The 24322-nt window shown below is 43.5% G+C and overlaps 1 protein-coding gene across 2 annotated transcripts in view; it reads right to left on the bottom strand.

Moving 5' to 3' along the window:
* The window catches only part of nphp4 (nephronophthisis 4), a 208250-nt gene that overhangs the window by 26523 nt on the left and 157405 nt on the right, over positions 1-24322 (bottom strand). For both annotated transcript variants that reach the window (XM_055931730.1, XM_055931731.1), the window contains exons 18-20: positions 7152-7289; positions 4936-5159; positions 360-586 (exon numbers count right to left, since the gene is read on the bottom strand). In XM_055931730.1, coding sequence (XP_055787705.1) covers positions 360-586; positions 4936-5159; positions 7152-7289 — 589 coding nt within the window. The remainder of the gene's footprint in view (positions 1-359; positions 587-4935; positions 5160-7151; positions 7290-24322) is intronic.

Genomic DNA, 24322 nt, shown 5'->3' with positions numbered 1-24322 from the left:
TCTGCTCTTTTGCACACCAGTATCTCTACTTGCACATAATCATCTGATAATTTATCACTCCAGTGTTAATCTGCTAAATTGTAATTATTCGATTTATTGCCTACCTCATGCCTTTTGCACACATTGTATATAGATTCTCTTTTTTTCTACCATGTTATTGACTTGTTTATTGTTTACTCCATGTGTAACTCTGTGTTGTTGTCTGTTCATACTGCTATGCTTTATCTTGGCCAGGTCGCAGTTGCAAATGAGAACTTGTTCTCAACTAGCCTACCTGGTTAAATAAAGGTGAAAAAAAAAAAAAAAAAAAAAAAACACACACACGCTCCACTCCCCCCAGCATCCCTACCCCCGCATACCTGAGCTCGGGGTCTTCGCTATAGATGGTGACGGTCTGTGGGGTGTTGAAGGGGTTGCGGAGGATGTACTCCAGGTACTCGGCGGTGCCCAGCGTGGCGTAGAGGGTGTGGTGTATGGTGATGGCCTGGCTCAGTATGTGGGTGATCCCTTCTGCCTTACTGCGTTCCCTGTAGGCATGCATCAGGCGCAGGTCCCGCGCCAACTGGGCACGCTCTGCTCGGCGGCCCTGAAGGTAAAAGAAGTGGAGAGACCATAGAATCAGTGCTTTATTTGAGCTGGATCCTGCCGGCACCGCTCATATTTGACTTTGTTTGTACGGACACTCATTTGCCCAGATCCGGTACCTCTTGCGGCTCGATTAATTTAGTGTCTCACTGTTAGTACTGTAAACATTATAATAAAAGCGATCAGAGTTAAATCAATTGCCTATTCGTTATATCTCCAGCCCCCCAAGAAAACCTTCACGTAAGAGTGTGATGATACTACTGTGTAATCATCCTATCCTGCCACACTGATTTCAGACCTGATCTCTTATTTGTACATACAGGTTATGGGGTAGGCCGGCCTGGTAAGTAACTGATCTTGAAACAGGTTTAAGTGGTGGTCGGCTAGTGAAGAGGTCCCTACGTAGTCACATCACGTAAGCCTAGGCTAGCTACCTGTCTCCCTTGTCTACTGATAATTCTGAATTTGAAACGTGGGATAGTCTCCTTGGTAAGATTAAAAAAGGATAAGAAAAGGCAATCTAGTTTGATGACGTTTGTCAAGTCCAACAATCCAAAGAATGATGGTGAAACATCTAACCTGAAACGAGCCAGAGAACTGCCAGAGAGGAGTGAGGAGCCATCCTGATGGCGCCATTCCTTAGATAGCTAACATCGCTGCTAATTCTGCATCACCACTGGCACCTCCACTAGCTAGTAGACCTACTAGCGAGACAGATTTGGCGCGAGAGGGGGAGGGGAGGACAGTGCATCCACCAACGAAGTGCCCGGAGCAGGTTCAATTTGGAGGCTCAGTTCAAGCGCAAGCAAACCAAGCAAGCAACTTGGCTTGTCATGCAAAATACGAGGCTGGGCTGTGCAACATGCAATAAAGTAGGGAGCTTGGGTCTGGAAAAGACTGGAGGGAGGAAACTTGCAAAAGAGCAGGTGGAGTGTACAGTAACCACCTCTGCCTCAGACATTACAAAAAAACTAAGAGCCCTCAGAATCTCTCTGCCAGCGGTTTGGCATTGACAGTCCATGCACGGTCATACAGGCATACAGACAGTACAGGGACACCAATGGTAAAGGAGATATTCCAGGTGGACTGAAATATGGCGGTCAGCAGTGCAAAATGCGAGTGGGGATTTTCTCAAAATAACCTGATTTGTACCTCAACCCATGCCTCCCTGTACATCTCCACCATATCAGGACTACTTTTTCCCACCCCTGACTAAATTCAACCCAGTCCCCTAAGTGAGATCATGGATTGCTAAAGGACACAGATGTGGCACAGACACCAAGAGCAAAATACGAAAGGGGGAGAAGACGCATGAGGGAATGGCTGTCTTGTGGGAGGTTTTGGAAAACTAAGGTAGGCACATCTTTTCTATTGACTGGTTCTGTGAAGTTAATATCAAGAGCATATTCAGATTATCACAAAGGCAGGAAACCTATACATTCTAATGTGTGTTCTGCTGTATTCTACATTGATGTATTTTATTTGAAGTTATATGAAGTTTGGGTAAGCCCCAAAGCTGAGTAGGGTTGCAACGGGTCGGAAACTTTCCGGTAAATTTCCGGTACATATTCCATGGGAAGTTAAGCCTGGGAATTTTTCATAATTTAATCAATAAAGTTAGCTTATAACAGTGAACCTTTATGTGGGATACACATGAGGCAATTCTAGGTCTTGTGGCATATTTTGGTTAAACTATCCACAATTCAATGGAATTGCAACCCTTTGCATGCATAGTGCATTCTTCCATCACATGTACAGCTGATTCTCAAGATCTTGCAAACTAATGAAATGCTATTGAGCCACATTAATACACTGTCTGAGCCAATGACTACATGCTTTCTGGCAAGTTTTGATTACAATACTGGGTGGGGTGAAACTATTTTATATGACATACATGATTATTTTGTTAGTAGTAAATAGTAGCCTACAGCAAAGTGTGTTTAAATCATTCCTAACTTGTTAACAATTGCGGCAAGTTAGTTTTTGCTACCATGTGACTCAATGGAGGAACGTAGTCAGAGAAATCCTGATGAATGTCTTGCTCGAGCTGTGTATGCAACTTGTTCACATCTGATGCTCACATGCAATGTGTATTGGAAGAGATTTCTGAATGATCTTTGCCCAGCATACACTTCTAACCAGACATGCTTCATCTACTAATTTGCTGGATGCAGAGTTCAACAGAGTTCAAGTGAAGGTCAAGCAAATCATAGAGAAAGTAGACTGTATTGCAATCATCTCTGATGGGTGGTTGAATGTTCGTGGGCAAGGAATAATTAACTACATCTCCATCCCTCAACCACTATTTTACAAGAGCACAGACACAAGTGAAAACAGACACACCAGTCTCTACATTGCAGATGAGCTGAAGGCAGTCATCAATGACCTTGGACCACAGAAGGTATTTGCACTGGTGCAGACAATGCTGTGAAAATGAAGGCTGCTTGGTCTAAAGTGGAGGAGTCCTACCCTCACATCACACCCATTGGCTGTGCTGCTCATGCATTGAATCTGCTCATCAAGGACATCATGACACTGAAAACAATGGATACACTCTACAAGAGAGCCAAGGAAATGGTTAGGTATGTGAAGGGTCATCAAGTTTTAGCAGCAAACTACCTCACCAAGCAAAGTAAGAAGAATAAGAGCACCACATTGAAGCTGCCCAGCAACACCTGTTGTCATCATGTTTGACAGTCTCCTGGAGAGGAAGGAGTCTCTCCAAGAAATGGCCATATCACAGTCTGCCGATATGGACAGCCCCATCAAGAGGATCCTCCTGGATGATGTATTTTGGGAGAGAGTGGTAAGCAGCCTGAAACTCCTGAAACCTATAGCAGTAGCCATTGCACGGATTGAGGGAGATAATGCTATCCTGTCTGATGTTCAGACTCTGCTTGCAGATGTAAGAGAAAGAATCCGTACTGCCCTGCCCACTTCACTGTTGCTCCAAGCGGAGAAAACTGCAGTTCTGAAATACATTAAAAAGCGTGAAGACTTCTGCCTGAAGCCCATACACACCGCAGCGTACATGTTGGACCCCAAGTATGCTGGCAAGAGCATCCTGTCTGGTGCAGAGATCAACAAAGCCTATGGTGTCATCACTACCGTGTCTCGCTTGTTGTGGCAGTCTGGCGAAGTGCACTTCCAAGCAAGGGCTTTGGGATGGAGATACAATATGGCAGTCGTGCCAACATATCTCATCACCCACAAGGGTGCGTTCTCAGCCCTCTCCTGTAGTCCCTGTTCACCCATGACTGCGTGGCCATGCACGCCTCCATCTTAATCATCAAGTTTGCAGACGACACTACAGTTGGTTTGGGAAAACACACACACACCAAAGCACGCAACAGGCTGACCAATACAAGGGTTGAAAAATTGGTGGCCATCCGGGAAAATTTGAGGCTTTTTGAGCCTGGCAACGAGCCATCCTCAACAAGGTTGGAAAGTGACAGTGAAGATGAGGCCTCAGAGTCTGATGTTCAAGAGGTGGACATTGAGAAGGTACCGAAAGAAGACATGGAAGCCTGAGAGGAAGACAACCAAATCTTTAGTTTCTAGACTATCATTTTAGAGATGTATGTTGAAAATGTTTTTGGGAGATGCGATGGATCATTGGGGATCATTCAATATTCCCTTTCTTTTGTTGTTCAGTGAAATCATCCCATGTGAAAAATCAACTAATTTAATTAAAGTTCAATTCGTAACTAAATAGTTTTTTAAATTTCTATTGGAACGATTTAATCATTTGCAATTATGTCTACTTATGATATGGTAAAAGGTTTATGTTTCTGTCTCCATATGATATGGTAAATATAACCAATGCAAAAAACATCTACATTTAAATGGTATTAATATTAATTTGCATATATTTCCATTAATTCCCACAGAAAGTTTCCACCTCTGAATATTCCCCAAAAAGTGCAACCCTACAGCTGAGTATAGGCATATGCGTATGGCGAGTGTTAAACAGTGATGTCTAAAATGCTTTGAGTTAACCAGCCCCTTGGAGAGTGCTGTCCATTTCAGCACCATAGATAGTAGCCTATAGGCTACCTGGCTGTTTGATCTGTCTGTTGCACTGCTACGTTGTTAGCCAATTTTTGTTCTTATATGTTCCGGTATTGTGATATGTGGTTTCTGCTGCTACATTGATGTCGTGAATATTATAAGAAATTTGGCCCTGTAAGCCCCACAGCTGCATGTGGGCATATCTATATGGCGTATGTTCTGCAGTGACGTCTAAAAGCTTTGCTGTACATTGATGTCTTTAAAATGATTTTGGGGGAAGGGGAGAAGGCCAAGTGGGCTTCTTAGTAGAGAGCCAGGTGGCCATGTTGTTGACTTTACCGTGACCTTCGTCTTGACCTCGCTGCCGGTGCCATCTTGTCCCCCCTCGTGCTGCCGCACGGCCACCATGCGATTGAGTTTGCGCTGGCGTACGTCGTCTGTCTCGCCCCACCAGGGGGTGTTAGTGAGGGGCGTCCCACCGCCCTCCTTCATATGGCTCTGGAGCAACGGCACCAGGTCCCCGTCCAGCTCCACCAGCCTCTGGGCCCGCGCCGCGTTACGCACTGCAACACATTCACAACAAGCCATCTTACAGCAATACATTAACAGCCTTACTGCAACGCACTCACAATATTAACAACCTTACCGCAATGCAATCACAACCTTACTGCAACACAACAAACAATTGTTTTGATCTGCGTTGACCAATTAACTTGCTGGGAGCATTCTTTAGTTTACTACTCCGTTAGTCAGCTCCTCTACCAACATTTTTTGGTGTCCGTCAGCTCATGCTTTTTAGTGCTAGGCTGAAACATCAGTGTACACACCCTGTGGCTCTCCAGAGTTATAGTCACCACTGTTGTAATGAAAAGTATCTTTGTAGCCATCAGCCGTAGACAGAGAAGAGACCTAGTAACGACCATGAGAACCACGAGCCATACATACAGTATTTATTTGCTTTGTCAGATGTTGCCAACACAGCACTTACTGTAATGATGCTGATGGGATTGAGTATGCATTAAGACAGCACCCTGAACCAATTGGAAGATAAAAATCTGACTGATATCAGCCCACAAATAATCTGGCAACCAAGGAAGGGGGGGAGGGGAGCAGCCCAATAATATAAGAGAGAGATAGATAAAGTAAGTGGAGGATCAAAGGAAGAGGGCCTCAAGTACTGTTTCTCATCTAAAGCCCTCTAAAGAATAGTGGAAGGCTCTGCTCCCACTCACTGATAACTCACCAGGGGGATATCTCCCCCTCCCTCTTTCTCTTGGCCTCTCCCTTTCTTATCCATCTTTCCCTCTCGGTCTCTCTTTCCCTCTCTCTTTCCCTCTCCCCTTCTCTTTCTACACGCCTTTCCATTGTTATCGTTACCTCTCCATCCCTCTCCCACCTCTCTGTGTCTCTGTCTCTCTACCACTTCCCACACAATCTCCATCTCTCCCGGCACTTCTTCGCATTCCTCCTTATCAGAATGGCGTCAGCGATCTGCCAATCACTTTGCTGGATAGTCCCCGGGTAGTAGGTATTCACTACAGGCTTGGAGAGAATGGTACAGTAATGGAACTGTAGTACTTCAGCGACTAACTGAACAGAACTACAATCCTTCTGTTGGGAAGTCATTGGCAAAAACGGCAATCTATAAAATAAACTGAATTTCTTATCGTAAGCACACACCATGGCCTGATTCACACTGTGGGGCAAACCGAGCCAAGCCAAGCTGTACTATACTGGCCTGGTTACACATCCACCATAGAACAATGTGAAAAGAAAAGCCGGGACAGTACGAGTCGGGTCAATCCTTTAGTGTGAATCAGGTATGTGTAGTTGTTTTCATACAGTGTTTGTAGAGTGGATTTCTTCGGTTTTGTTGGACATTCATTAAATGGATTGAGTCCCATCTACCTAATTTCTATGAGCCACCTCACAAGCTCTGCTTCAGCAACTCACCATGGCTTCACGTCCTCAGACACGTCACCGCACTATGGGGGACCGAGCTTTCTGCTCCCTTGCCTACGGAATGCTCTTCCTGATCATCTGAGAGCCACTCCATCAATCAGAACTTTTAAAACGGACCTTAAAACACATTTTTACAGCCTGTATTTCTTATAGTCCTAATCTGGAAAGATACTTTAGTTCCTAGCTTACTACCTCTATTTCCTGCCTTGATTCTAAATGTATGATGTTTATTGTTTTTTGTGGTTTTTCTTATCATTGTTTGAAATTTTCCTATGTAGAGCTTTGGAATAACACTGTAATGAAAAAAGTTATACAAATTAAATGTATTATTTTCAACTATTATTATTATTCTTCTTCACACCTCTGTTGTGTTGTGTGTGAGGCGCTGAACACTGTGTGCGACCAGCCACCAGATATGCTTGGGCAGGCTCAATTAGGCTGCAAATTGAGTGTCTCAGAGCTGAAGAGAAAGGGCAGAATGTATAATGGATCTGGATGAGACGGTCATGAATAACACCACCACCCTGTACATCAACCAACAGCTCACACAGATAAAAACACAAGTTCACATACACAAGGTGTGGGGGTCCTACCGTTGAATCGTTGGATGCTCTTGGAAGACAAGCTGCCCCCGGTGAAGCCACTTGTGGCATCCGGCGGTGAGATGATGTAGGAGCGTGACGGAGGAAGACACTGGGGCTTGTTGGGTTTGTTCTGGTCTACAGGACATCCTAGAGAAAACCAAGAAAACAAAAGGAAGCTATTTTGAAAGAGACAAAGTTCTCTTTATTTGAACAATTTCTCAAAAGGGCTATATTTTGGTATACGGGATCTGGACTTTGATATAACATGTTACTTCATTTACTTATTTACCTCGTGTTTTTGATTTCCGTGTTGTCGGACTGTGTTATTGGCTTTTTCTTTACACCTCAGGGTTAGCTAACATTAATTTAGCAATTTCATTTAGAAAAATCTATTTACCTCCAGGTATCATTCAGTACACTTTGCCTCCTCGGACACCAATTTGAGACCCTAACTAGTGGAATCCATGTTCGCTTCCCACTCATGGCGGATAAAGGGTGAGTTGTGCTCAACGGTGAACTTTGATTGATTCCAGGTTCTCCTCTGGCGGAGAGCAGACATTAATTCATTTAGTGCAGAGCTATAGTAGTTGTGTGTGGCAGTCGACTCGCCTGGGCTGTCGAGCAAAGCTTCACACCTGGTAATGGGGGAGTGGGAGAAGCAATTGCTCACTGTGAGGAGTAGTGTGAGTGCCAATGCCAAGCAGAGTTCGCCGGAACCTTCTATTCGCTGCCAATAGCAGAGAGCGCATTTCCCCCCAAAAAATGGCCTCAGAGAGATTGTTTTGTAATTGGCGGTTATGCTGTCTGGTAGATTCCAGATAGAATTACAGGAAGATGACTGAGGCTCTAATTAAAACTAAAGGTTAGAATTAATGAAATTGTTGCTTGCAGTCTTCTCTGCTACAATTCAGAGCATTTCACTCGAGTTTGGCAACATCCACTTTGGGGAAAGTGACTTTTCTAATGTCAAAATTTTACAGACAATTTTTTACTGTGGAGCTCGGAAATTATGCACTGCGGCCGTGGCGTACTTCATAAAGCATGAGCATTGCAATTAAGCCGCTTTATCACAGTACGACACATCTCCGTGGGCTTGTGGAGTTTTTAGTGGGAATTAAAACCACTCTCCGCCGCTCGGCATCCTTCAGAGCTCCAACTCTTTCATCAACAGCTGATAATAGGCAGGCCCAGTGAGTAACGAAGAGATAGGGTTGCCATGCAAACAGACACCGACAGATGCAATTGAGCAGATTAATGGCCGAGGTTTCTCTGCCTTCTCCTCCGTGATTCTTCCGAAATCCATCTTGTTATGTCGCCACTGCCACAATGGAATCCGACCGAATTATAAATATAAATGTCACATTTTGTATGAGTTATAATTCCACAGATATTATATAGTAAAGACATTACGTATTGAGTAAATGTCTTGGATTGGTAATAAATGCTATCCGGATGGCCATTCCACAAAACATTCGTTACATTCGTTCAGTGCATTCCCGCTAGCCAATTCTCCTATGATTGATAATAGTCCCTCACTAGGGCCTGAGACGTAGGCTAGCCTACATGATAAAATGAGTAATGACTGTCACAACAAACGACAGGGTGGTGAACTGATGGCACACAGTTTAATCATGCTTATTCATGAACTATAACCATGATTATCATCAAATTATGACCACTGTAATAATTTCGGGTGACATCGACAACAGTACTTTTCACCCTCCTGAGTAAATTTTAATTCCACACAATTTAAATCATTCTCGCAGTGCAAACAGTGTTGGGTCGTCCCTGTGAAATGGAAGCAGGGATGTATTCAGTGATGTGAAAACTACACGTTACAGATAGAAATATAATTTATAGAGTGAACATGATTCCCTATTCTACATGACAGACAATCATATCTGTTCTACACAAATACATTTCTTTCTGAACGTTCTGTTCTGGAGGAGGCTCAGGCATGTCTTGTGTTGGGCAACTGCTATAAGCCGTCTGTTGAGAGGAGACTAATTGTAAAGAGAGTGCCAGAGGGCTCAATTCTATTAAAATCAAATCAAATGTTTTTGGTCGCGTACACATATTTTGCAGATGTTATCGCAGGTGCAGCAAACTGCTTGTTTCAAGCTCCAACAGAGCAAATATATATGTGTTATTTCATAGTTTTGATGTCTTCACTATTATTCTACAATGTAGAAAATAGTAAAAATAAAGTAAAACCCTTGAATGAGTAGGTGTCCAAACTTTTGACCAGTACTGTATGTATAATATATATATATACAGTGCGTTCAGACAGTACTCATTCCCCTGTCACTTTAATTAAATGTTTACATACTGTTTTAGCCACTTCATATGTACACAGAGTATACAACACATTAAGAATACTCTCCTCTTTCAATGACAGAATGACCAGGTGAATCCAGGTGAAAGATATGATCCCTTATTGATGTCACTTGTTACATCCACTTCAATCGGTGTAGATGAAGGGGAGGAGACAGGTTAAAAAATGATTTTTAAGCCTTGAGACAATTGAGACATGGATTCTCTATGTAAGCCATTCAGAGGTTGAATGGGCAAGACAAAACATGTAAGCGCCTTTGAACGGGGTATGGTAGTAGGGGCCAGGCGCACTGGTTTGTGTCAAGAACTGCAACACTGCTGGGTTTTTCATGCTCAACAGTTTCCCGTGTGTATCAAGAATGGTCCACCACCCAAAGGACCTCCAACCAACTTGACACAACTGTGGGAAGCATTGGAGTCAACGTGGGCCAGCAACCGTGGCACGCTTTCGACACCTTGTAGATGGGCATGTCTCGACCAATTGAGGCTGTTCTGGGGGCAAAAGGGGGCACAGGGGTGTGCAACTCAATATTAGGAAGGTGTTCCTAATGTTTGGTATAGTCAGTGTATACTGTACATATTAAATAGGTAAAACAGTATGTAAACATTAGTCATTGAACACTTCATGACAAGATGGCGCCGGAGAACAAGGCTGATGTTTTACATATTCCTAACCAATTGTTTGTTTCTTTGTGTTGTTTGTAACGTATTTTGTAACTTATTTTGTACATAATGTTGCTGTTACCGTCTCTTATGACCGAAAATAACTTCTGGGCATCAGAACTGCGATTACTCAACACGGACTGGCAGAATCCTTTTTTCTTTTAACGAGTCCAACGAGCCTGACGTGAATGATATACTGCTTCCCCGGGAACAGGCCCAGATCCCCGTCATTTGAGTGAAGAGAAGGTGGAGAAAAAGGGGCCAGAGGGCGGGCTGCCTTCTGAGAATTCGTAGGCGATAGAATAAACCCGCACTTCCTTCCATTTTGCAAGCAAATGTGCAATCTTTGGAAAATAAAATTGATGACCAACGCGGAAGATTAAAGTACTAATGGGACATTCAAAACTGCAATATCTTCGACTCCGACTACATTGTCAACATACAGTGGCTTACGAAAGTATTCACCCCCTTGGCATTTTTCCTATTTTGTTGCCTTACAACCTGGAATTAAAATAGATTTTTGGGGGGGATTTGTATCATTTGATTTACACAACATGCCTACCACTTTGAAGATGGAAAATATTTTTTATTGTGAAAAACAAGAAATAAAACAAAAAACTGAACTTGAGTGTGCATACCTATTCAACCCAAAGTCAATACTTTGTAGAGCCACCAGCAATTACAGCTGCAAGTCTCTTGGGGTATGTCTCTATAAGCTTGGCACATCTAGCCACTGGGATATTTGCCCATTCTTCAAGGCAAAACTGCTCCAGCTCCTTCAAGTTGGATGGGTTCTGCTGGTGTACAGAAATATTTAAGTCGTACTACAAATTTTCAATTGGATTGAGGTCTGGGATTTGACTAGGCCATTCCAACACATTTATATGTTTCCCCTTAAACCAGTCAAGTGTTACTTTAGCAGTATGCTTAGGATCATTGTCCTGCTGGAAGGTGAATCTCTGTCCCAGTCTCACATTTCTGGAAGACTGAAACAGGTTTCCCTGTATGTAACACCATCCATCATTCCTTCAATTCTGACCAGTTTCCCAGTCCCTTTTGATGAAAAACATCCACACAGCATGATGCTGCCACCACCATGCTTCACTGTGGGGATGGTGTCTCGGGGTGATGAGAGGTGGTGGGTTTGCACCATACATAACGTTTTCCTTGATGTCCAAAAAGCTACATTTTTAGTCTCATCTAACCAGAGTACCTTCTTCCATATGTTTGGGGAGTCTCCCACATGCCTTTTGGCAAACTCCAAACGTGTTTTTCTTATTTTTTTCTTTAAACAATGGCTTTTTTTCTGGCCACTGTTCTGTAAAGCCCAGCTCTATGGAGTGTACGGCTTAAAGTGGTCCTATGGATAGATACTCCAATCTCCGCTGTGGAGCTTTGCAGCTCCTTCAGGGTTATCTTTGGCCTGTTTGTTGCTTCTCTGATTATTGCCCTCCTTGCCTGGTCCGTGAGTTTTGGTGGGTAGCCCTATCTTGGCAGGTTTGTTGTGGTGCAATATTCTTTCCATTTTTAATAATAGATTTAATGGTGCTCTATGGGATGTTCAAAGTTTTGGTTATTTTTTTTATAACCCAACTCTGATCTGTACTTCTCCACAACTTTGTCCTTGACCTGTTTGCAGAGCTCCTTGGTCTTCATTGTGCCGCTTGCTTGGTGGTGCCCCTTGCTTAGTGGTGTTGCAGACTCTGGGGCCTTTCCGAACAGGTGTATATATACTGAGATCATGTGACAGATCATGTGAAACTTAAATAAAGTCCACCTGTGTGCAATCTAACTATTTATGTGACTTCTGAAGATAATTGGTTGCACCAGATCTTATTTAGAGGCTTCATAGCAAAGGGGGTGAATACATATCCACGCACTACTTTTCATTTTGTTTTTCCCCCCATTTCACTTCACCAATTTGGACTATTTTGTCTAAGTCCATTACATGAAATCCAAATAAAAATCGATTTAAATTACAGGTTGTAATGCAACAAAATAGGAAAAACGCCAAGGGGGATTAATACTTTTGCAAGGCACTGTCTAGTAAGACAAGGGGTGACGGACTATGTATATTTGTAAACAACAGCTGGTGCACGATATCTAAGGAAGTCTCAACGTTTTGTTCACCTGAGGTAGAGTATGTCATGATAAGCTGTAGACCACACTATCTAAATAGAGTATTGATCTGTATTTTTCGTAGCTGTCTACATACCACCACAGACTGATGCTGGCACTAAGACCGCCGCACTGAAAGAGCTGTATTCCGCCATAAGCAAACAGGAAAACGCTCATCCAGAGGCGGCGTTCCTAGTGGCCGGGGACTTTAATGCAGGGAAACTTAAATTTTGTCTTACCAAACTTCTATCAGCATGTTAAATATGCAACTAGAGGGAAAAAACCTCTGGACCACCTTTACTCACACACAGAGACGCATACAAAGCTCTCCTTCGCCCTCCATTTGGAAAATCCAATCATAATTCTATCCTCCTGATTCCTGCTTACAAACAAAAATTAAAGCAGGAAGCACCAGTGACTAGATCAATAAAAAAAGTGGTCAGATGAGACATATGCTAAGCTACAGGACTGTTTTCCTATGACAGACTGGAATATGCTCCGGGATTCCTCAGATGGCATTGAGCAGCACACCACATCAGTCATTGGCTTCATCAACAAGTGCATCGATGACGTCGTCCACACAGTGACCACACAGTACATACACAAGCCAGAAGCCAAGGATTGCAGGCAACATCTGCACTGAGCTAAAGGCTAGAGCTGCCACCTTCAAGGAGCGGGACCCTAACCCGGAAGCTTATAAGAAATCCGTCTTTTCCCTCAGCCAAACCATCAAATAGGCAAAGCGTCAATACAGGACTTCGATCTAATCATACTACACCGGCTCTGACGCTCGTCGGATGTGGCAGGGCACGCAAACCATTACAGATTAAAAAAGAGAAGCACAGCCGAGAGCTGCCCAGTGACACAAGCCAGACGAGCTAAACTACTTCTATGCTCGCTTCGAGGCAAATAAAACTGAAACATGCATTAGAGCACCAGCTGCTCCGGAAGACTGTGTGATCACGCTCTCCGCAGTCGATGTGAGTAAGACCATTAAACAGGTCAACATTCACAAGGCCGTAAACCCAGACGGATTACCAGGACGTGTACTGAGAGCATGTGCTGACCAACTGGCAAGTGTCTTCACTGACATTTTCAACCTCTCCCTGTCCGAGTCTGTAATACCAACATGTTTTAAGCAGACCACCATATTCCTTGTGCCCAAGAACAAGGTAACCTGCCTAAATGACTACCGACCCGTAACACTCACGTCTGTAGCCATGAAGTGTTTGAAAGGCTGGTCATGGCTCACATCAACACCATTATCCCAGAAACCCTAGACTCACTCGAATTTGCATAACGCCCTAACAGATCCACAGATAATGCAATCTCTATTGCACTTCCCACCTGGCCAAAAGGAACACCTATGTGAGAATGCTATTCATTGACTACAGCTCAGCGTTCAACACCATAGTGCCCTGAAAGCTTATCAATAAGGATCCTGGGACTAAACACTTCCCTCTGCAACTGGATCCTGGACTTCCCGACGGGCCGCCCCCTGGTGGTAAGGGTAGGTAACAACACATCCGCCACGCTGATCCTCAACACAGGGACCCCTCAGGGGTGCGTGCTCAGTCCCCTCCTGTACTCCCTGTTCACTCATGACTGCATGGCCAGGCATGACTCCAACAACATCATTAAGTTTGCCGATGACACAACAGTGGTAGGCCTGATCAATGACAATGACGAGACAGCCTATGGGGAGGAGGTCAGAGACCTGGCCGTGTGGTGCCAGGACAACAACCTCTCCCTCAATGTAATCAAGACAAAGGAGATGATTGTGGACTACAGGAAAAATAAAAAAGAGTACCGAGCACGCCCCCATTCTCATCGACAAGGCTGTAGTAGAGCAGGCTGTAGTGGAGCAACTTCTCGGCCTCCGACCGCAAGGCACTACAGAAGGTGGTGTGTACGGCCCAGTACATCACTGGGGCCAAGCTTCCTGCTATCCAGGACCTCTACACCAGGCAGTGTCAGAGGAAGGCCCTAAAAATTGTCCAAGACTCCAGGCACCCTAGTCATAGACTGTTCTCTCTGCTACCACACGGTAAGCGGTACCGGAGCGCCAAGTCTAGGTCCAAGAGGCTTCTAAACAGCTTCTACCCCCAAGCCATAAGACTCCTGAACATCTAATCAAATGGCTACCCAGACTATTTGCATGCCCCCCCTTTACAGCACTGCTACTGTTGTTATCATCTATGCATAGTCAGTGTAATAACTCTACCTACATGTACACAATACCTCAACTAACCAGTGCCCCCGCACATTGACTCTGTACCGGTACCGCCCTGTATATAGTCTCGCTATTGTTGTTTTACTGCTACTCTTTAATTACTTTTTACTTTTATTTCTTATTCTTACTCAGATTTTTTTTTAAACTGCATTGTTGGTTAGGGGCTCGTACGTAAGCATTTCACTGTATTCGGCGCATGTGACTAATAAAATTTGATTTAATTTTTTGATTTAATTTCATTTTAATATCTACATAGGGCAGCAGTGTCTAAGCAGCAGGGTAGAGTACCGGGTGGTAGTCGGATAGTAACAGTGACTAAGTTCAGGGCAGGGTACTAGTGGCTAATGGTGACTACCGTAAAACTTAAATTTAACGGCGAGTCTCAAATAGCCGCCAGTCCCTTTTAATATCCGGGCAATGGCACACATTTCAGAAAATAAACACCTGATTCAAATAAACGCCCGGTTGTTTACAAGGTTTAGTTGTTTACAAGGTTTAATGTTTGATGTCACATAAAATTATTCAGACAAAAAAAAATAGAGGCATATTAAGACTAAATAAAGTGAATGCTGGATATAAACAATTAAGTATGCAAATGAGCAAAATATGTGTGTATTAATAGACGCCTGGCTCAAATCGAAGCCCGTCTCTAATAAGTGTCTGTTGTGTCCAGTAATTTAAGCAAATGAACGCTCAGGCTATTAATTTAAGTTTTACGGTATTTAACCGTCTGCTGGTCCCAGCAGCTTTGATGCACCTTTACTGTCTCCGCCTTCTAGATGGAAGCGGGGTGAACAGGCCGTGGCTTGGGTGGATATGGTCCTTGATGATCTTTTTGTCCTTCTTGTGACACCAGGTGCTGTAGAGATCCTGGAGGGCAGGCAGCGTGCCCCCGGTGATGCGTTAGGCTGACAGCACCACCCTCTGGAGAGCCCTGCGGTTGCGGACGGTGTAATCTGTTACGCAGAAATAAAATTTGCGCAAAGTTTACAAGTGAGATTACGGACAGTGCAATTAATGTAGCAGGCGGTGATACAGCCCGACAATATGCTCTCAATGGTGCATCTGTAGAAGTTTGAGGGTCTTAGGGGCCAAGCCGAATTTCTTCAGCCTCCTAAGGTTGAAGAGGCGCTGTTGCGCCTTCACCACACTGTGTGGATGGATCATTTCAGGTTATCAGTGATGTGCACGTCGAGGAACTTGTAGCTTTTCACCCTCTCCACTGCGGCCCTGTCTATGTGGATAGGGGCATGCACTCTCTGCTGTCTCCTGAAGTCTACAATCAACTCAGTGTTTTCCAACCTTGGTCCTCCAGTACCCCAACAGCACACATTTTGGTTGTAGCCTTGGACAAACACACTTCATTCAAGTTGAATCAGGTGTATACTCACTATGGGTAATTATATTTCTATGCAAAGAAAGGGGGGGTCCTGCGTTTACTCATTCCATTTCTTACTTACTAGAAATAGTCTGCATTTACAGAAATCCATCTCTCTAGATGCTGTGGTTCCATGCAGGCAACCTTTTAAAAATAAACCAATTAATTCTCATCTGGATGAAGGGGGCATGTGAGTGGTTTTGATATCTTTAACCTTAGATGGGCGGTGGTAGCATATTACATCACTCTGAAACATTTGTATCTGTGCCCTTTAGGCAAAGCGCACAAAGCACTTAATTCACCTTACAAATATTTGGGGGAGGGCAAATGTCCTCTCTGTGTTTGCTCCAATGTGTTGGTTTCAGGAGGAGTTCATGCGATTAGTTCCTCTCTCTCGCTCATGCTGCAGTCCTGCCAGGGCTTATCGGTCTGCTGCAGATGAGGAGTGTTGAAAAGGCCTGGAGATGGACCTAATCGCTCTTCTCTCCCAATGTGGCCACATACTATTCCCCCTGTGTGTGAATGCCTGTGTGTGTGTGTGTGTGTGAGGGAGTTCATTAATAATACACTGAACAAAAATATTAATGCAACATGTAAAGTGTTGGTCCGATGTTTCATGAGGTGAAATAAAACATCCCAGAAATGTCCCATATGCACAAAAAGCTTATTTCGCTCAAATTTTGGGCACAAATTTGTTTACAGCTAACATGTGTGGCATATCAAGAAGCTGATTAAACCGCATGTTCATTACACAGGTTCACCTTGTGCTGCGAACAATAAAAGGCTGCTCTAAAATGTCCAGTTTTGTCACACAACACAATGCCACAGATCTCTCAAGTTTTGAGGGAGGTGCAATTGGCATGCTGACTGCAGGAATGTCCACCAGAGCTGTTGCCAGATAATTGAATGTTAATTTCTCTACAATAAGCCACCTCCAACGTCATCACACAAAACAATTGACCAGGGCGGGGTTCAGACCCAGGGTCATGAGCTTAGTGATGAGTTTGGAGGGCACTATGGTTTTGAAGGCTGAGCTGTAGCTGATAAACAGCATTTGTACATAGGTATATCTCTTGTCCAGTTGGGATAGGGCAGTGTGCAGTGCAATGGTGATTGCGTCACATGTGGATCTGTTGGGTCGGTATGCAAATTGTAGTGGTTCTAGGGTGTTGGGTAAGGTGGATGTGATATTAATTAGCTTTTCAAAGCACTTTAAGATGACAGAAGTGAGTGCTACGGGTGGATAGTAATTTAGTTCGGTTACCCTCACTTTCTTGGGTACAGGAACAACGGTGGACATCTTGATGCAAGTGTCCTCGCCACGGGTGCTTCCTACTTAAGTTTCTGCCTATAGGTGGGAAGGAGCAGAAAGGAGGTGGGATTGGATTTGCCGAAGGGAGGGCAGAGGAGGGCCTTGTAGCCGTCCTGGAAGGGAGAGTAGCAATGATCTAGAGTCCGTGATGCGTGTGTGGCACAAGAGATGTGTTCATAGAATTTTGGTAACATTTTCCTCAGATTTCCTTTATTAAAGTGTAACTGACAGCGTTTTAACTACTTTGCAGATATGAAACAAACAGCCAATGATAATATCAGTCAAATATATCAAATTCCCAGTTTACGCTACAAAGACAACTTAAAGAGGTTTTAAAATAGGTTCTATTTGACTCAAAATTCCATGACGTAGAGTAGAGGCATTGTTGGCAGAAAAGATCGACAGTTCAATGCATGACTGCTATTAGGTTGTAAACCACAGCTGGCCTTTTACATCGTTTTCTACCTCCAGCCGTTCGGGATGCAGTTTCAGATTCAATGACAGAATATTTTGGACAAAAACAGACGAATGTAACCATGGCTGGGAATATCAATACAGTCAAACTAGCGAGGGCAATGATCACAAGTCAGTCATAATGTGGCTAATAGGCTAGCTTATCTATTTATGTAGCTTTTTATTTAGCAAGCTAAAAAGACTGAGCCTAATGATAGCTAGCTATTTTCTGGGAGGATGTCATGTCATTGGACGAGTGGGTCAGTGGCTGACCCCCATAATTTTTCTGTGGCTACAGCTAAAGATGCATGTGTCATTTGGTTAGCTAACAATAAAATTGAATCACTTTGCTAGCTAGCTCTGCTGAACTTGAAAGAATGTTATCCACAGTTAGCATATCTCTTCGTTGTCAATCAAATGATTTGGCATCGATCAAATGGGAGAGCAGGAAGGAAAGTTCCTATTCAGCTGTCAAAATGTGGGTTGGGACAATCATGCATTGCCAGGCAAGCTGCAGAAGGGCGAGCAGGCTACTATTCCCCATGATTTATCAGTGCAATTTTGTTGGACAACTAAACTCAGCAAAAAAAGAAACATCCTCTCACTATCAACTGCGTTTATTTTCAGCAATCTTAACATGTGTAAATATTTGTATGAACATAACAAGATTCAACAACTGAGCCATAAACTGAACAAGTTCCACAGACATGTGACTAACAGAAATGTAATAATGTGACCCTGAACAAAGGGGGGGGGGGGGGGGGGGGTCAAAATCAAAAGTAACAGTCAGTATCTGGCCACCAGCTGCATTAAGTACTGCAGTGCATCTCCTCCTCATGGACTACCCCAGATTTGCCAGTTCTTGCTGTGAGATGTTACCCCACTCTTCCAGCAAGGCACCTGCAAGTTCCAGGACATCTCTGGGGGTAATGGCCCTAGCCCTCACCCTCCGATCCAGCAGGTTCCAGACGTGCTCAATGGGATTGAGATCCGGGCTCTTCGCTGGCCATGGCAGAACACTGACATTCCTGTCTTGCAGGAAATAACACACAGAACGAGCAGTATGGCTGGTGGCATTGTCATGCTGGAGGGTCATGTCAGGATGAGCCTGCAGGAAGGGTACCACACGAGGGAGGAAGATGTCTTCCCTGTAATGCACAGCATTGAGATTGCCTGCAATGACAACAAGCTCAGTATGATGATGCTGTGACACACCGCCCCAGACCATGACGTACCCTCCACCTCCAAATCGATCCCACTCCAGACTACAGGCCTCGGTGTTACGTTCATTTTCTCTGCGATATACGCAAATCTGACCATCACCCCTGGTGAGACAAAACTGTGACTCGTCAGTGAAAGGCACTTCTTGCCAGTCCTGTCTGATCCAGCGACGGTGGGTTTGTCCCCATAGGCGTCGTTGTTACCGGTGATGTCTGGTGAGAACCTGCCTTACAACAGGTCTACAAGCCCTCAGTCCAGCCTCTCTCAGCCTGTTGCGGACAGTCTGAGCACTGATGCAGGGATTGTGCGTTCCTGGTTTAACTCGGGCAGTTGTTGTTGCCATCCTGTACCTGTCCCGCAGGTGTGACGTTCGGATGTACCGATCCTGTGCAGGTGTTGCAACACGTGGTCTGCCACTGCGAGGACGATCAGCTGTCCGTCCTGTCTCCCTGTCTTAGTCATCTCACAGTACGGACATTGCAATTTATTGCCCTGGCCACATCTGCAGTCCTCATGCCTCCTTGCAGCATGCCTAAGGCACATTCACGCAGATGAGCAGGGACCCTGGGCATCTTTCTTTTTGTGTTTTTCAGAGTCACTAGAAAGGCCTCTTTAATGTCCTAAGTTTTCATAACTGTGCCCTTAATTGCCTCCCGTCTGTAAGCTGTTAGTGTCTTAACGACCGTTCCACAGGTGCATGTTCATTAATTGTTCATGGTTCATTGAACAAGTATGGAAAACAGTGTTTTAAACCCTTTACAATGAAGATCTGTGAAGTTTTTTTTAGATTTTTATGAATTATCTTTGAAAGACAGAGTCCTGAAAAAGGGACGTTTCTTTTTTTTTGCTGAGTTAACAAGCTGAAAAGCTTTGAGAGGGTTTACCTACGGTCCCCTTGTTAGATTGTAGCTCATCTCGCTCTGGCTAACATAAATTGTTGATCTTGTTGTTGATGTGCATACGCAACTGAAGGAGAGATGGCCTACGTGTTCATGGTTGTTTGAACAATAGGACTGTAAAGTTACCAAATGTAAGAGGACTGCCATGGTATTTACATAGTTGCAGATATCCATTCAGGCATATTTTGTGGCTTTTGGTGAATGCTTTCAGTAGCTGTTGCTACTGCCTTAAAAACACAGTCCAGTTCAAAATTAATTATGGCAGGCCCATGTGACAAATGGCTTATTTGCATATAGGCCTACTGTAGCTCTGATTGGATATTGCACACCGGTCGTTGTATAGTCCGGTCCTGGACAAGACAGATGTTTTTATTAGGTTTCATTTACTGCAGTGTCTATTAATTGTCCAAACACACAGCCACTTTCACACTCAATAATACAATAGAAATTTCACAAATTGCTTACTCTACCTCATCCACAAACATTTTATGAAAGTATAAAAAAGTGAAAATGACCATATCTAAGTGCTCACTTCTCAAAAAAGAAATTGCTTGAAAGCTGTATCCAAATCTAATCGGATGTAGTGATCACAATACAGTAGCCATATCTAGGAAAAGCAAAGTTCCAAAGGCTGGGCCAAATATAGTATATAACAGGTCATACAAGAAGTTTGTTGTTGTAAAGAATATTTGTTGGTCCGTGGTGTATAATGAGGAGCAAACATACACTGCACTTGAAACATTTATGAAATTGCTTATTTCAGTTACTAATAAGCATGCACCCATTAAGAAAATGACTGTAAAAACTGTTAAATTCCCTTGGATTGATGAGGAATTAAAAAATGTTATGGTTGAGAAGGATGAGGCAAAAGGAATGCCAAAAAAAGTCTGCCTGCACAGATTGGCAAACGTATTGCAAATTGAGAAATCATGTGACTAAACTGAATAAAAAGAAGTAGAAACTACAGTATGAAACAAAGATAAATTAAATAAATAATGATAGTAATAAGCTTTGGAGCACCTTAAATTAAATTATGGGAAAAAAGGCAAACTCAGCTACATATTTTCAATTTAAGCCTACTAGAATGTGTGTGCCCCCAGGCTTGGAGGAAAGCAAAAGTCATTCCGCTACTTAAGAATAGTAAAGCCCCCTTTACTGGCTCAAATAGCCGACCAATCAGCCAGTTACCAATCCAGATACAATGCTATTTTACAGTAAACAAATTGACAACAAACTTTCAGCATGCTTGTAGGGAAGGACATTCAACAAGCACAGCACTTACATAAATGACTGATGAATGGCTGAAAGAAATTGATGATAAAAAGATTGTGGGGGCTGTTTTGTTAGACTTTGGTGCGGCTTTTGACATTATCGATCATAGTCTGCTGCTGGAAAAACTTATGTGTTATGGCTTTACACCCCCTGCTATATTATGGATAAAGAGTTAACTCTCTAACATAACACAGAGTGTTCTTTAATGGAAGCCTCTCAAACATAATCCAGGTAGAATCAGGAGTTCCCCAGGGCAGCTGTCAAGGCCCCCTTACTTTTTTCAATCTTTGCCACTGGCTTTGAGTAAAGCCAGAGTGTCTATGTATGCAGATGACTCAACACTATACATGTCAGTACTACAGCGACTGAAATGACTGCAACACTTAACAAAGATTTGCAATTAGTTTCAGAGTGGGTGGCAAGGAATAAGTTAGTCCTAAATATTTCTTAAACTAAAAGCATTGTATTTGGGAAAAACCATTCACTAAACCCTAAACCTCAACTAAATTCAGGTATGAAAACTGGTGAAATATGCAAAAAAGAATCCTGGGGCAAATGCGGATTAACTAATTAAACAACAAAAAATATGATCTACATGATCAGAATCTGTGTGTAAAATAAAAAGTGGTTAATGTAAACCTAACTCACAGTTAAAAATGTAAAGAAAGCAATCCAATGTCATTTGTTGCCTAGACTTTACTAGTCTTGAGAAAAAAACAATCCACTAAATATTGCAGGTAGCCATGACAGCCTTTATAATAGAACGCTTATGACCACACACATCTAAATATTGCACATCTTGAAGAAGAAATCGAATGAAACAAACATGCATTCTATTTTTGCTCCATTATAGTGGCCACTATAGTAGACATCGATCAAGTGCACAATGCTACATGTGTGCAAATATAACGTTCACCGTGTAAAACATTTTATAATCCCCCCCTCACTCACACACGTGTTACTGTCAAATTCAACACAACAAAAGCATTATCTTTGGGCTACACTGCACATTATTACATTGTACACTTTCTGCCTATGGACATCTGTACTACAATGTGCCAGTAGAGCATGATACCATTTGTTGGAATAATTGATCTCTTTCAGGCAAAGAGTACAGCTGGCATAACCCTTTTTAGCCACTGTATTAAAAAAGTGAGAAAGAGGGAAAGTCTATGGTGTTCCTTTCACCTCTATAGTGGCTTCCAGTTTAAGCCAGGCCCGGCTCCAGCTACACTTGCTTAATAACAAGCAACACCTAATTTTCACCTAATTCTCTCATTCTGAAAACTAATCACAAATTATATTTAAAACATTAGTTCACAGATAGTAGTTAGTTCGTTGGCTAGTTAACTAGTTAACAATTCACACAGATTGCCAGAGTACAGTAAGCAACTAATGCGTTATAACGTGAGGAACGGCAAGGAGTCGTATACCAGTTAACACTATAGCAAATTGGTTAGGTTACTAATGTTAGCTCATCTGATGTAACGTTAACTAGCTAACGTTAGCTGACTTTATTAACAAGCTAATTTTCACACCATAAACTCAATTATTTGATCAGATAAGTTGGCTAATGTTGCTCAACATTTCTCTGGCTTGCTAATGGAGAGTTCAATCCAGCTAGCAAGATACTTAACAATGCTAACAATACTTGTTCCACCACACTTTCTCCCTCACCTCAAACTTTCCAAATGCTAGTTGTTTTTCAGTTGCAGCTCATGAAGTACGCTTCATCACCTTCTCACCCCGGTCTCTGTGGTCAGGCTTCTCACCTAACGTTACCTCTTCGTTATAGTTCATGGAACATGCTGCTGTAACTGGCAAGCTGCCTTTCCACTCTCCGCTGTCTTCCCAGAGCGCGTGCTGATGCTGTAACTAGCAAGTTGGTTGTCTCTTCTCTCTTCAGTCGCGTGCTGCGGTGCATTCTGTTGTTATGTGAATGATTGGCTGAGCCTTGGATTCAGCCAGTATTGCTCAAAACGTGTATCACTTGTTCACTTACAGCCAGGAGTTATCCAAAGCCCCCACCCAAAAAAACTTTTCTCGGGATTGGAGGGACGCCATGTGCGACTGACGTGTTTTCTGTTTGCTCCCGTGGTATTTTTAAAGTTTATGTGAATTTTGCAGCAGAACCGTATTTATTTTCATATATTATTTTGGTGATCCCTTCCCGTAAAAACCAAGACTACTTTAGTTCCAAATGTCAGCATGTCGACGAAACATAAGGCCAAAAGCATGACTTTGAGAAAACCCGGCCTACAAGACACACTCTCATCACCGCCCTCCCCTGAGCCTGACGGCCCGGGGACTGATACTTTACCCGGGGGGGGGGCTTGGCCTGGCGGCGCTGAAGAGAACATTCTCGAGGCCATCAAACTACTACGCTCTGAGATAGTTGAAATGACAACGGAGGTGGTTGCTACGATTGAGGCCCGAATAAAGGAGGTTTCTGATACTTTAAAAGCAGATCTAACCATCCTGCGGAACGAGACGGTGCCAGCAATCACATCACTCAAAACAACAATGGCGTCGCACACTACAACGATTGCAGCACTGGAGACCTTCGCTACAAATGTCTCCGACTTAACTACATCCCTGGAGGCTGACGTGAAACGCCTAGCTGCGGATTTGAAAAGGTGAAGGAGAGCTGTGTAAGTTTAGAGGGATTCTCTCGCCGCAATAACCTGAGACTTGTATCAGTCCCAGAGTCAGCGGAAATTTCGTTTCTGGGCTGCTGAAGGATGTTCTTGCCTTAGATGAAAAGCCCCTGATTGATCGTGCCCACCGGTCGCTGCGCCCAAAGCCCCGGGATGGGGAGAGGCCCCGTGACATAATTCTTCGAGTGCACTTTTTCCATGAGAAGATGGAGATTCTCCGACGAGCCCGCAATACCACTCTGAGCTTTCAAGGACAGAGCTTCTCCATCTACCAGGACTACTCCCCCACTGTTTCCAGGCAGCGCGCAGCTTTCGGACAGGCCAAACGACTACTTCGGGACCATCCAGGTGTGAAGTACGGACTGCGATTCCCGGCCCGTTTATGGCTATCTCATGATGGTAAAGACTACACATTTGAATCTCCGGATGAGGCTCTCTCTCACATTCAACGTCACATCAAGAAGTCTTGAACTTGCTCATAGTTCAGCAACTGTTGCTTGCGAACTGTGGATAGTAAGTAACCCACCTGTGGTACAATTATGTTTAGCTACAACATGCTAATTTTGTATAGTTGGGGAGTTGGCGAACCCATTCAGGCTTATTTGATGTGATCTAATGTTTTGATCATCTAGTGTGCTTG

The sequence above is a fragment of the Salvelinus fontinalis genome, chromosome 8, assembly GCF_029448725.1.
Source record: "Salvelinus fontinalis isolate EN_2023a chromosome 8, ASM2944872v1, whole genome shotgun sequence".
Lineage (NCBI taxonomy): Eukaryota > Metazoa > Chordata > Actinopteri > Salmoniformes > Salmonidae > Salvelinus > Salvelinus fontinalis.
The sequence above is the reverse complement of the archived record's forward strand: the minus strand, read 5'-3'. Positions and strand labels throughout refer to the sequence as shown.